The 15,903-nt window shown below is 36.8% G+C and overlaps 1 protein-coding gene across 1 annotated transcript in view; it reads right to left on the bottom strand.

Annotated features, from left to right (window-relative positions):
- Nucleotides 1-15,903, bottom strand: part of LOC122801930 (fibrinogen-like protein 1) — a 354,154-nt gene that overhangs the window by 298,774 nt on the left and 39,477 nt on the right. The window contains exon 2 of the mRNA XM_044071661.1: nt 10,640-10,718. Within this exon, the coding sequence (XP_043927596.1) occupies nt 10,640-10,699 (60 nt within the window). The 5' untranslated portion in view covers nt 10,700-10,718. The remainder of the gene's footprint in view (nt 1-10,639; nt 10,719-15,903) is intronic.

Genomic DNA, 15,903 nt, shown 5'->3' with positions numbered 1-15,903 from the left:
TCATTCTCTTCATTCATCAACCCCTCAAAGTACTCTTTCCATCTGCTCATCACACTCTCCTCGCTTATGAGTATGTTTCCCTCATTATCCTTTATCACCTTTACCTGCTGCACATCTTTCCTAGCTTGGTCCCTCTGTCTGGCCAATTGGTACAGGTCCTTTTCTCCCTCCTTAGTGTCCAACTTTCATACAACTCTTCATAAGCCTTATCCTTAGCCTTCACCACCTCTCTCTTTGCCATGCACCTCATCTCCTTATACTCCTGTCTACTTTCTTCATCTCTCTGACAATCCCACTTCTTCTTTGCCAACCTTTTTCTCTGTATACTCTCCTGTACTTCCTCATTCCACTACCATGTCTCCTTGTCGTCCTTCCTCTGTCCAGATGTCATACCAAGTACCTTTCTAGCCGTCTCTCTTACTAGCTCTGCTGTAGTTACCCAGCTATTTGTAACTCTTCACTGCCACCCAGTGCCTGTCTTAACTCTTCCCTGAAGTCCACCTCACAATTACCCTTTTTCAATTTCAGCCATTTGATCCTTGGTGCTGCCCTCACACTCCTCCTCCTCTTCTTGATCACCAACGTCATCCTACAAACCACCATCCTATGCTGCCTAACTACATTTTCCCTGGTCACCACTGTACAGTCTCCAATCTCCTTCAAACTGGCCCTCCTACATAAGATATAATCCACCTGTGTGCATCTTCCTCCACTCTTGTATGTCACCCTATGCTACTCCCTCTTGTATTCACCACAGACATGTCCATCCTTTTCGCAAAATCCACTACCATTCAACCTTCTGCATTCCTTTGCTTAACACCATACCTACCCATCACTTCTTCATCCCCTCTTTTCCCTTCACCAACATGCCCATTGAAATCTGCTCCAATCACCACTCTCTCACCCTTGGGTCCAGTCATCACCACTTCATCCAACTCACTCCAAAATTTTTCTTTCTCATCCATCGCACACCCAACTTGTGGAGCATATGCACGAACAACATTCATCATTACACCATCAATTTCCAGCTTCATAAACATCACTCTATCCGACACTCTTTTCACCTCAAAAACACTCTTAGCATACTGTTCCTTCAGGATAACTCCTACACCATTTCTCCTCCCATCCACGCCATGATAAAATAATTTGAACCCACCTCCGATACACCTAGCCTTACTCCCCTTCCAGCTGGTCTCTTGCACACACAATATACCAACCTTCCTTCTGTACATCATATTGGCTAGCTCTCTCCCTATACCAGTCATACTGCCAACATTCAACGTTCCAACCCTCACTATCACAGTCCTAGCCTTTCTCCTCTCTTCCTGCCTTTGGCCATGCCTTCCCCCTCTTCTCCTCCTTCGGCCAATAGTAGCCTAATTTCCACCAGCACCCTGTTGGCTAACAGTACTGGTGGTGGTCATTGTTAACCCGGGCCTCTACTGATCTGGTATGTAAATATTTACTGCTGTCCACATGAATGATTTGGTGAAGTTTTATGCCAGATGCCCTTCCTGATGCAACCCTGGCTTGAGCATCCCCAGTGGCTGGGTTTATATATATATATATATATATATATATATATATATATATATATATATATATATATATATATATATATGCACACACATATACATATATGTATATAAATATATATATATATATATATATATATATATATATATATATATATATATATATATATATATATATATATATATATATATATATATACACACACATATACACAAGTCATCTCTGCATTAAGAAAGTCGGGTATGTGGCATTTTGCTCTTCTAAAGTAGACCCATATATATGTGTGTGTGTATATATATATATATATATATATATATATATATATATATATATATATATATATAAAATGAAAATGCTGACACTGAATTACTAACGCTATTTTGCTTAATTGTTCATAGCAGTATGCTGATTAATGACAGGTGCATTGATATGATTTTTTTGTCCTTCAGGACATGGACCAGAAAATAAAATAGGAGGATGGCTTCTGATGAGACTGTCTTGTTCAGAAAAGACTTAGTATTTTGTATTGTACTGCTAGCAGGATCCAGATTTGTATTTTGATGAATATTTTAAAATAATGATGTATTAGTTTTGATTCAGTATTACAGTGCAGCTTAAAAACTTCCATCAGCATTCGTATAGATGCCTTAAGAGAAGCGATAAATTTATATTTGGCACACATTATTAGTTAAAAAATAAAATCACAGTCTAAAGTATGTATTCAGTAGAGCATCTGTGCAGAAAATAGCTTCTCTTAGCTGTACTAAGAATCCCATCAGTGTTATTGTTGATGAACAGAATTGCACAGTTCTTGTCAAGTCTGAAATTGTTTTCATATGTATGCTGCATGTATTTAGAAAATAATAAATAGGTACACGCTAGGAACCTGTATTACTCAGAAAGGCCTCATTCGTGACTTATACAAATGACACTTTTGCAAACATTGATGAATGAAGGCACATAAATGCAACAGCAAACTCATACTACTCCTTTCTCCTAAGATTTTTAACAAAGACATAAAACTGGCACACTGTTGATGAACTGCCAAAATGTTCCAAGAACAATACAGGAGCATGTACAGCTCCAAAGGGTTGTCTTTTTGTACACACTACTGACTCTTCCTTCTTCAAATATGTCCAGAAAGCCAAGTAAAAGCTGTAGTAGCAATCTCACACCACTCTTTAGTTATATGTGTTTTAAGGGAAAAAAAATAGCAGACTGAACACCCCCACTTGCAAATGACTCTTAAAATAACCTATCAGTCACAGACGCCAAAAACAAACCAGCAAAAAACTGAACAGGAAACCAGTATAGTAAAACACTTTATGTAGAACAGCAGAGCTTTCGGATACAATCCTTCATCAATACTAACACATACAAAATATACCGTTACTTTATATAGGTCCAAACAAGTCATATGACCAGCAGCCAAATAGTCACATGGCAAAATTAAAATCACATAAATACATTAGCAAAAAAGAAAGGAAAAATACAATTTAAAACAAATATATTAAAACACATATCACAATCTAGATCTGCTAAGCTTAACCAATATTGGTTTCAAACTAACCATACTATTTAAGCCAGGTGTTGAATCACTGGCGAGTCTCAAAATCCAGTCATATTCTTTGATCTCCAGATGATTATTTAAGTCTCCACCCCTAAGGGTAGGCTTAACAGAATCAATTACCCTAAATTTAAAAGAATGTTGCTGCCCATGATCAGCTATATGCTTGTACAAAGCATTCCTTTCGTAGCACCTTCTGATCTCAGATTTGTGCTCAATGATCCTTTCCCTTAACTTACGTGTAGTTTTACCTACATAAAATGCACAACAGGCTACACACGTAGCCAGGTAAACCACATGGGTGGTAGTACAAGTTGCTGATGTCTTAAACCTATATCTCTTGCCATTGACAGGGTGTTCAAAGGTTTCACTTTCAGTACCAAATATATCATCACAACAAGAACAGTTAAAACACCTGTACGTACCTAACTTAGCAAACGTAGATATATTCACAGTACTATTAAAGTCTTTGTAACACAATAAACTCTTCAGAGTCCTCATGTTTTTATATGCATAATACGGTCTAGGACCTAAGATGACCTTTAGGTCATCAGATGTCATTAAGACAACCCAGTTCTCGGATATAATCTGTCTCATAAATGGCGTCCTTATGTTATAGGAAGTCACATATCTAAAAGATACTCTATTATCATACATGAATATCAGCGTATGTTAGACAGGATGCATGCACTTGACTCACCTATGGAAGCGACCAAGAAATGTAAGTTGGAGCGTGACATTAACGATTTTAAAAAAGGTAACATCTTTTCTTGGCCAAGGGAAGGAACTGTTTTATATGTTAATAAAAACAAATCTCAGAATAAAGCGCAGATCAAGGGTAACCTTGATACATTGGATGATATCTGCAATGTAATGATTGAAAAGAACGCTGAATCTACTCTACAAAAGAAGAACCACCCGCCGTTGGAGGATATTGGTTTAGTCCAGCTAACTCCCGGTACACTGAGTGCAGATAGTAATACTCCTACAGAGGGGAAGTCTGTACCTTTGAACGATGGCGTTCACAACGTAGCTGGGAAGAAAACGCAGCAACTTACTCTTAATTTTCAAAGTAAGCGGTTCCAATTAGAACAACCAGAGGTTGTTAAAGAACGTGTTGCATATCCGAGGGGGACATCTGCGACCCAGGTTGGAACTTCAAATAAGAGAAAGAATGAGAGCCCTTTAGGGGCAGGCAAACAGAGCCGGAGATTTTCAGAGGTACGTTGAATTTGTCCAAATTTGAATTAGGAGCGGCTCATTATTCAGTTCTATCCAAGGGACTTAATTTTATACCCTCCTGCGGGGATGACCTAGTCTCTGCTTTGACTGACTTGAAAATTTTTACTAGGTTAGTGAACTTAAAATTGCTTTTTGGTAAATCTACTGTCATTGAGGGAACTTACAAGCGTAACAGTATATTTATTCCTGTGAGTACACCAATTGTTAAAGCTTTTCATGATTTGTGTGAAGCGCAAATCAGAGCCTTGTATGACACTTCTGTTAAAAAGAAATATTTTAATTTAACTTATGAAGAGTTTATGGCGCTTAAGGACCTACAATCCTGTAAGGACATTGTTATCAAACAAGTGGACAAAGGGGGAGTGGTTGTGATTATGGACCGTGTTAAATATATGTTAGCTATGTCACTTTTACTCCAGGATGTTAACGCTTTTAAATGTATTTCTAATATGGATGTAAAGAAGTGTGTTACATATGTTAATATGGTTATATATGAACTACAGCTAAATAATGATATAGATTTGGATTTATTCAATTATTTTACTGTCTCTTGCCCAGTGATCCCACATCTCTATGGCATTCCTAAGATCCATAAATCTATGGTGGATCCACCAATGAGACCAATTGTCTCAGGGGCAGGTTGGGTGACTGAGCCCATCTCTATATATTTGCATGGACAATTACAGCCTTACTTGACCGCATGTGATTCGGTCCTTGGTGACACTTTTGAATTTTTGCAGAAACTACGTATTTGGTATAGTACAGAGAAGGAAGTGTTAGCCAGTAGAAAATATTATTTGGTCACACTAGATATTGTGTCACTCTTTACTGTCATCCCGAATGACATCGGGATTGACTTATTGAGAGAATTCTTGGTGTCACAAAGTAGTCCTAATTTTACTAAGATCAATAATATCTGTACTCTTATGGATGTCATACTGAGGAACAATGTTTTTTTATTTAATGAGTGTTTATATCTTCAGCTCACAGGGGTGGCTATGGGTACTTCCGTAGCCAACACATATGCTAACTTAGTACTCTACCAATGGGAGAGAAAGCATATGTTTAGTGATATAAATCCATTTAGAAGTAAAATTAAGTTCTTCCAGCGATTTGTAGATGATTGTTTTATGCTGTGGGAGGGAACATCTGGGGAATTGATTAGTTTTCTGGACTACCTAAATTCAGTTTCTTCTTTCTTGAAGTTTAAGATGGTGATGTCAGACACTGACATCACATTTTTGGACGTCAACTTGAAGTTAGATAAGGGATTGTTACATACTAGTGTGCACAGAAAGGATGTTTGTTCTGGTAGGTATACGCATTTTAACAGCATGCACGCACCGCATATTTTCAGGGGCACTGTGAGGTCCCAGCTTTGTAGACTGAGTAGGCTTAATACTGATGACCATTGTTTTGAGGTTCAGTTAGATGAGATGCTTAAGGATTTCACTTTTAGTGGATATAATAGTCAGATGCTGTCTGAACACAAACGTAGGGTTTTGGAAGATAGGAAGACGGTGTTGAGGCCAATATTTTTACATGACTTTACTAATGCAGTTGATAATACTCGTGGTAATATGTATGATAATAGAGTATCTTTTAGATATGTGACTTCCTATAACATAAGGACGCCATTTATAAGACAGATTATATCCGAGAACTGGGTTGTCTTAATGACATCTGATGACCTAAAGGTCATCTTAGGTCCTAGACCGTATTATGCATATAAAAACATGAGGACTCTGAAGAGTTTATTGTGTTACAAAGACTTTAATAGTACTGTGAATATATCTACGTTTGCTAAGTTAGATGCATTACAGGTGTTTTAACTGTTCTTGTTGTGATGATATATTTGGTACTGAAAGTGAAACCTTTGAACACCCTGTCAATGGCAAGAGATATAGGTTTAAGACATCAGCAACTTGTACTACCACCCATGTGGTTTACCTGGCTACGTGTGTAGCCTGTTGTGCATTTTATGTAGGTAAAACTACACGTAAGTTAAGGGAAAGGATCATTGAGCACAAATCTGAGATCAGAAGGTGCTATGAAAGGAATGCTTTGTACAAGCATATAGCTGATCATGGGCAGCAGCATTCTTTTAAATTTAGGGTAATTGATTCTGTTAAGCCTACCCTTAGGGGTGGAGACTTAAATAATCATCTGGAGATCAAAGAATATGACTGGATTTTGAGACTCGCCAGTGATTCAACACCTGGCTTAAATAGTATGGTTAGTTTGAAACCAATATTGGTTAAGCTTAGCAGATCTAGATTGTGATATGTGTTTTAATATATTTGTTTTAAATTGTATTTTTCCTTTCTTTTTTGCTAATGTATTTATGTGATTTTAATTTTGCCATGTGACTATTTTGCTGCTGGTCATATGACTTATTTGGACCTATATAAAGTAATGGTATATTTTGTATGTGTTAGTATTGATGAAGGATTGTATCCGAAAGCTCTGCTGTTCTACATAAAGTGTTTTACCTATACTGGTTTCCTGTTCATTTTTTTGCTCTTAAAATAACCTGACAGGACCAGTCAGGTTGTTTATAGCAGTCAGGTAATCATATGTAACTAGGCAATCTTAGAAACAAGATTTAATGAGATGTCAGTATACTGCAAGAGACTTTACGACTTAGAAAGGTCCCTTCACGTAACAAGTGAACTGATTCCTCCCCTAAAGACACAGAAGAAACCACACACAAAGATTCAGCAACACACTCACACTACTCATTTGTTGTAACTGATTTTAAGGAAAAATAATAAAACTAGGTAAGCTATAAAAGAACAGATAAATAATTAAGTAGATGTACTCTTTAATTATCTTAATTAGTTCTGATTGTTGGAGAATTGCACTGCCTTAATTCAAGAAACATTTAGGTGCCACCATATTGTGTTAAGTCACTGTTGCAGTGAGTGAAAGCAAAAATGCAGTCTTGAACCATCTCAGTTAAGAGTAAGGTCATCTACTACAACAGTAGAGTCGTCTGATTATTGAACAGTCTTCATCCTGGTTAATCATGTCATTCATAAATATTGTAAACATCCATGAGTCAAAACTGGAGCCCTAAATAACTCCTGCATCAACTGGAAGGAACTCAGAAATAGCTCTGTCCCATATATCTGCTTGTTTTCTCTGTCCCATACAGCTAGTGAACCAGTTCTTATAAACTGCATTGAAGCCATGGCCTTCTAGTATCTGCTCCAGCTATATAGTGACATACTGTGCAGATATTTTTGACAGGTCCAAGAGGATTACCTTGCAGCCACACCAGTGGTGTAGAGATATAAAGGCCTAAATACGGCCCAGGTGACCCGAGTTTGACTAGCAGTCTGGGAGAATGAAAGAACAGCAAGTAGGATGGGACTACCTATCCTGTGGGGACACAACAAATCATTATCCAATGGGGTCTGGCAGAGGATGAGGCCTTGTATGTGATACCAGGCTGGGGGGGGGGGGATAGATGAAGCAGAGTAGGACAGGCCCACCCTATAACTGGGGGAAAGACCTGTACTCAGTGCACTCGTCTCATTGACTGCCCAACTTCCATAAGGGTAGCATCAGCAAGTATGGGCAGAAAAATGGGCCAGTACAAATCTTCCACATGGACAGAGGGTGGTTTCTAGGGTAGCCAGTCTCACTGCTTGCCTAACAATAAACCTAGCCGAGTAGAACAGGACTTTCAGAAGAATATCTCATATATGGGTGGTCCTCCCAGTGAAAGGAGCACTGTTGTCCACCAGGAAGGGAATTACAGGGGGAATATTGGGGTACCAGAACTTGCATGATGGTCAAGCCATGGTGGAGCCAAAATTACCCTAAAAAATCAAAAACTTGCAATTGGGCAGTGTCTGTCCCATGCTTTGGCTTAAAGCTAGCCTTTATACAGAGATCAAGTGTGATGTGTTAAGATGTTTCACACACTTATAGTGCACATATATACTAGGATGTTAATAAAAACCTTAGAAGTGCAGTAGGACAGAAGAACCACCTTTCTGCAAGGCAGAATGAGTGTCTGCTTCCAATCAGCATCATCATAGCCTTCTCTGATGGAAAGATTGACAAGAATAGAAGATAGATAGGTAATAAAGTTATTTGCAATTTCAAGAATTCATAGAAAGGTTATCCAATGCAGGGGGAGGAATGGTTTACATTTAAATACTGTTTGTACAAGGTATTTACAAAAACAGAATATGCTATGAAGTGTGGGCAGTTCTGTCTAGGAGAGTCAAATAATCTGCATGACTATGGGCTTGATATGGCAGATTTTATTGTTAAGAAAATGCTTCACAACTAGACCAGAAACTTCAGTATCACTGAGGTGGTGGGGGGCAAATCATCCTGCACTCCCAATCCCCCTACTAATTATATACCAATTCTGAGTGCACACTACAGTAGGGAAACAGCACATTCCCTGATACAACTGATCCATGATCTCACACAGAAAAAAGCCAGTAATGTTTGATCAGATGAAGAAAATGATTCACAACTAGACCAGAAACTTCAGTATCACTGAGGTGGTGGGGGGCAAATCATCCTGCACTCCCAATCCCCCTACTAATTATATACCAATTCTGAGTGCACACTACAGTAGGGAAACAGCAAATTCCCTGATACAACTGATCCATGATCTCACACAGAAAAAAGCCAGTAATGTTTGATCAGATGATTTTCAATCATCTGTACCAACTTTTTCTCTTTTTGACAATAGCTTGTTGAAGAAAGGTATGTACCTCATTTTTATCCAGCACTTGTTCCTGAGGGTCCAGGAAAAGTTACTCTTTATTTGAGATTTCCACTTGTAATAATGCCTGTTTTATTCTCCTGGATCATACCTCTCAACCTCTTAGAGAAAGAAATCTGGACAAAGCCTAACATAATGCGGTGACAAAGGCCCAAAAACAGGGCCAGCTTTTAAATCTTGTTATAAACTTATAAAGTTGCTTGAATAACAGGTTTTGTGTTACCATGCATTTTCTGTAGAATACAAAGTCTGAAACTCAAATGTGCATCATTATTTAGCGACTTCAGTCCTCAGTAATTTGTCAGAAAATCACAAATTTTATGAGGAACAGACCGAAAATATGAGGCAAAAATCTGGACAGTCTGTGAAAATCTGGACAGCCGAGAAGTACGCCACTGATGCTGAGATATTGTTGCCTAACTTAAGCAGCTCCTGAATATGTATTTACAAAACAAAACTAGCCTTATAACTTTACATTGTCATCATTTAATCTTTATATTATCATTTGTTTTTCTAGTGTTTGTACAATGTCTACAATGCAGTTAGCTTTTATAAACTGGAAATGATTTCTGTTCCATGAAATTGCTGACGAATTTAGAACTTTTGGCCTTTGTTCAGTAGGGTGACTAGTGATGTATTGACTATGGTAAGTCTATTGCTATATACAATATATTTATTACATATTTTCTACCAAACATCTCTGTTAAATGTCTCAGCTGTTTTTTTTTCACTGACCTCAGACCCTGCATTCTTGATTCTGTTCAAGGCCTAGAAAAGTACTACTACTCTCGCAAGCAGAAATAAGGCAAGGAAGTACATTTTAATCATGGAGCTGTACATAAAAGTCAACATTTACACATGTGGCATGCAAGGAATGGAAGATATGAACTGAACATGACTCTGCAAACCTAGGGATTATATGTATTATGAACTGCTGTTCAAAAGTAATCATAAATATGGTATACTGCTGTTATATCTGCATATACAGCTTTACACTTCCCCAGTGGGAGGAGAATGAGGCAACTCCTAGCTTCCTGACCTGTAAGGGAGGAACTGTGTTATTTGCACATTGGCTTGTATAATATATGTTTGATGTAACAATGGTGGGAGCTGTTTGTATATTTTTCCATTCTGATTTCAAATAAGGGTACTATGATATCTGAGTGGATGATTTGCAAATTACAAGTGTTTTATATCTGAATTATCATGCTAGAAGAAAATGATGTCCTTTCCTGTTCCTCTTTTGAATTGTTCCTTATTTCTTTTGTGAAAATTTTGTGAAAGCTTATTAAGAGTTAAAAAAAGTATAACAGCACCATTTACTATAGTTGAACAAAGTAGGGCATATAACAATTTATTAACTTTGTGTGCGCTGAAGGCATTTAGCCTATAACTCATGTTTCAAAATGCAGAGCAGATATTCCTTTATCAAAGCATGGACAAACAGATCAGTAAATGATAACATTTTAAATAAAGATATCAAAAGAAATAGAACAATCCAAGGTAATTCATCAAAAGAAAAAAATAACAGAAATACATACTGAAGGTCTGTAGTTTGCTAAACTGGAAGTCAGCATCAGTAGAAACAACCAGAATGTCATTGTATTCTCGTCATGAGATCTGTAACACAGAGTAAGTTAAAGATGTTTAGCTCCTGCACGTCTGTTTATCAAAACAGTGTACATGGGAAGACAGTATATTACTGGCTGCAGTTGAAGACTAGTATAGAATTGTACTGAGTTGCGGGTAAGGTATATGTACAAGGAAAGAAGCTCAAGACACTCCATCTTTGAGACATTCCATCCTTCAGTTCAACCACATTGTGCATGATTCCTGCAGACATAAATGTCTATTGGAGGGCAGTGATGCAGTCTATTCTTTTTATAATGAACACATTCATAAATTGGTGTTTTAATCAACATCTCAGATGGCTGTTGTTATGAGTTAGCTCTGTGGCTAGAGTACCACCGTACAACTAACAGTTATAACATACACAACAATAAACAATTTAATACAGAGAATAAAAGCATCCAAGCAAAATATATCAGAACTTCATCTCCAAAAAAGATGGGAGTGTCTAAATAGAAACCACAATAGGAAAACTTTTACTCTTTATTTCTGCAATAAATACTGGTTGTTGAGAGTGTTCTGTTTCCTTGAATGTCTTTTCTGGAATATCGGAACTTCATACAGAGCAATAAACTCAAATTATTAAGTAAACTAAATAATTTCAAATACATTTAAGCTCATTAGCTGTATTATAAGCCACACTAGGGCAAAAAGCAGGTGCATTCAATTATGAAATAGTAAGACAAAACTGAAAGATGCAGTTAAAGAGAAGAAGGCTGAATGTAAGAAGGATTCCATAGGAAAGGAATCTACAATGAATTCATGTGCTCTGAAGAGAAGGTGACAGGGTATGGACTATGCCTTGTTTTATGTCATAAAAGCAGAAAATTCAGATCATCACTAATAATTCAGCTTGACTTAATATAAGTACACACGATTAGCTGCTTTCTTTGCTGTTTCTTTATAAATTTATAATAAAATATTTCTGTAGACATGCAAGTTATGTTTTCTGTTTATAAACCACTTATATACTGTATAAAAACAAGTAAATATATCAAACAAAATCCCAAGAATTAAGTGCCTCACAAGAAGAAAAAAAAAATCAAATAAACAAGGCAACAAGTGAGTGTACAGACACGGCTACCTGGTGCAATAAAATGATTTATTTAAAAATAAGCACTTTCACGTCTATGTGTGACACTTCATCAGATTTCTGTTACAGTTCAGCATAATCACACTATAAAAAGCAGCAGTCATTTAGAAATATCCAATTACAAAGCAAAATCAATTATTCAATCAAGTCACATTTAAAAACAATAAACATTTCACTGGCCAAAACAGCAACTATTATAATAATAAAAAAAAACAAACATATAAAATACTTATGAAATGATTCTAAAAACTAGTACACATAGCTAAAACATGTTATACAAATGCACTTAAAAATGCATAAAAATCCTTAACTAAAGTTTCACTTATTCAGTGCTCTGTCTAGTAAAAATGGCTTTATGGAGACTTTATCATTTAACCCATAGTATTTACTAGGACAGTAACTTACTGTACTGTGGTGGTTTTACTTTCAAAACTTTTATCCCACCCTGAAAAAGTCTCCAATTCATTGATGTCATAAAGGCCACTGAAAACAGATAGTTTTCTGGGCAATTCCCTCCCCAAACCAACATTATCATGACCATCCTAAACATCCACCCATGCTGCGATGTTACAGCTCCCTGGTCCTTCCCCTATCCATACAAAAAGTAAAGGCTAGAACAAGGAAACAGTACATGAGTTAAGTCTCTTGCTGTGAGCTGTCAATCACAGCAGGTAACAGCTCAAATTACCCCTAACACTATGACAGCTGGGGAAGTTAGGTGTGAAGGGGATGGGAGATGAGTCAAAATAGTACAATTCAGGTTTCACAAAAAAATTCAGTTTAGCCATTCTAAAAAGAAGCAGCAGTAAAAAGCACTTTGAAAGTCTGTTCTATGGCATTTGCGCTGTTTGTGTTTTAAGTAGTCATTGAATGGCATGAAATGTTACTTGAAACTAGCTGACTGAAAGACAGCAGTGTATGCATGTAAAATCAATGCAGTGACAGAAGCTTTAGGAAGAAAGAGGCTTACGTGATGTAACTTTTTACAGACAAGCACTGCATTGTGGGATACCTAGAGGCAGACTAAACCGTCAGAATTTCTTCAAAATGCCAGACCCCATGAGGTCAGACTCAGAAATTATGTATAAAAATATTTTAAAAACTGTAAATAGTCCCAGAGTGGTGTTAAAATGTAGGGAGCACCAAACCATGATGAAATAAATATGTTTTTGAGTCTGTGGGTGCAGTTCTCCTTTAAATCAAACAGCTTTACTCATTAGGCTAATGTTATCTCTACCTGGCTAGTAAAAACAATGAGCAATGGAGAGTCTAACCCAGTGAATCTGGATGCAGTAATTTTAATGGCAACAGGTAATCTAAATAAGTGGTTTCAAGAGCAGTAACTATAACACTAATAGCTTTAGTGCAGTATCAGTATAGCAGTCAGCCAAGTAATAAAAAGTATGTCATGTAGGTAACCTTGTCCTCGCTAATGCACTATTGTGCAGCAGTACCTTTAAATGTCATAATACTACAGCAATCATTACCAAACGATGAAAAAGTGCAATCAGTAACTGAGATATTAAGTTAATTTGTTTTTCTATACACAGTATCAATAACAGGCAATACTGCAGTATTATCTTATATATTGCCAGTAGTGAGTAACCAAAAGTGCAATTTTCTTTAAACTTAACAGAACTATAGTCACCAAAGCAAAACAAAAGTACAATAAAACAAAGGTCCAATAGTGCAACTTATTTAAACTCAATAACATGAGACAGCAGAACAAAGGTGCTAATTTCAGCAATGTGTCCACAAGAATTGCAATCAGTAAGTTAATAAGCTAAAAAAGACAATGTTTGCATGATAAGATACATTAACAAATGCATATTTAAACATCAAAAATTACTGTTGTATTTTTAGTGCATGCCAGGGGAAATGCTTAAAGTGTAATAATTTACTTCAGACTCCACTCTGTATGAGCCTATCAGGCTAGAGGAATGATATGCACCTTTAAAATAAAGCATTGCTACAAATGTCTAGAGCAGTGGTCTGGATTGGCTCTCATGATGTCCTTGAAAGGCAGCAGTTCTGTTTAATGCTTCCAGAAATGGTGGAAAACTACATTTTGCAGATGGGTTTGTTTTTGATCCAAGTTTAAAAAGAAAATACTAACAACAGATAGATTAAATCTGAGTGAATAAAAAATAGTCATGCTGAAACCAATACCAGTCTTCCAAGTCCAATACTGACACAGCATGCAATGTTGGAAAAGTGAAATGCAATAAACGTAATACATATCTCCATTGTACATATTTGTTGTTGCAAAAAAAAAATGATATTCAGACCAAGAAAGTCAAGTCATTCCCTAATTCCTCTGTGTGTGATCCACACCCTGCAGACTGTTAAACATAGAATACAGTGCTGGAGGAGAAACAATTGTAATGTTCTGGCATCTGTCTGTAACACCTGTCATGGCTATTAACACCACAGCCATAATCACTGCATAGATTCTTACAAATATTTCAAAGAAGTACTGAAAAAGATATGTATTCAACAATGATTCCAATACAGTTATGATGAAGTGAAGTACATTTACTTAAGTATTCAGTTTGTAGTTAACGACTCATCAGATTATTGGATGAACTTGGTTTGATTACAGTAACTAACATCACACTCCACTGTTAATGAACGTGGGTTTTTTTGTTGATTTGTGCACTGTCATTCTACAGTGTTTACGTTGTTTGAGGTTTGTGGTTCTTTTGAGGACTTTAAGGAAAAGCAGACTGGGGGTTTCTAAACATTTTTGATTGCCTGAACTGCAAGTGCTGTTCAGATATGTTGTAACAAGCAGTGAAATGCTGCAGATGGCGTGCAGGAACATTTTGTTCTTCGCTGTGGTGTTTCCCCGTCCTCCTTGCTTGTACAACCATGGAATTTATGAAGTGAGAGGGAAGTGAGAAGCAAAGCTCCCTACATGGAAGTTGTGAAGAAGAGCCTCATCCCCTGCAAAAACATTTGGTTCCTTTTAGCATTAGATGACTTCTTTGTCAGGTTGCTGTTTTGCAGTGCTATATATTTGCATGGCACTTGTGTACAAAAGGTTGCATTGTGAATCTTAGTTACATGATGTACTGTCTCATATACTGAAAATGTATCTGTCAATCTCTATACACAGACTGCATCCTAGCTGTGTTTATGCTACATAAGCAGGTTTGGTCATGTGATCCCTGTCATCCAACTAGATGATCTTACATCCCCCATTTTTGAACAGAAATGTACATATGTTTATACAGTTTGTCATGCTTATTTACATATACAGTGATAGTACAGAACTACAGGTACGTTTAACATTTTCTATGCAGGTCTGAAATCTAGCATACATTCAGGCTTAACAATAGACCATATATATGATGTATTTAAAAGTCTTTGCTAGAATGCTTCTTTGTTGAATCAGCAATAGCAATCCTGGAACATTCTGCAATCCTGGAAATTTAAGGAAGTTGTTTGCAATCCTCGCTCTTCTTTGCTGTATACAAATACATCTTTAGAAAGAATTTGCCGTACTTTGTGGAACAGCTTGCAATGTTGCAAATCATTTGGTCTCTTGGATATGTATGTTTATTTCTCTATACATGTTTAGCATCTAGAAACCATGTGCTCAAAATGTTCATGCATGTCAGCACAAAACACCTTTTGCTCTTCCTTTATTTTTTTCCATATTTAGGTGACTGATGATGAGGCAATGAAGCATTTTGATATCAAAATAATATACAACAGCAATTTTTTCTCCATGTTTAGCATAGTACATTTTGATAGTATAATTTCATCTCTGTGGTTCCAGTGAGCAGCAACCTGATACCATAAAACTTTACTGCCACTTGTTCTGCGGGCTGATGATCTACTGTGGTGACCCCTAACAGGAGCAGCTGAAAGGAGAGAAGATAACTAGCCTTTATAGCTAGAGTCACAAATAATAATTAAATCAAACCATACACAGCCAGCAGCACAAGACCTATAAAAACCTATCACATTTTGTCTATTTTCAGCAACTAAAAATTGAAAACTGAAAAGAATTTATATAGAACATAACAAAAACTTGTCAAGACAAAAGTTGGTTGATCATAAATCCACCTGAAGAGT

Source organism: Protopterus annectens, chromosome 5.part0 (assembly GCF_019279795.1).
Source record: "Protopterus annectens isolate FY-2018-M chromosome 5.part0, PAN1.0, whole genome shotgun sequence".
NCBI lineage: Eukaryota > Metazoa > Chordata > Ceratodontiformes > Protopteridae > Protopterus > Protopterus annectens.
Note: the sequence above shows the minus strand (reverse complement) of the source record. Positions and strands in the feature narration are given on the sequence as shown.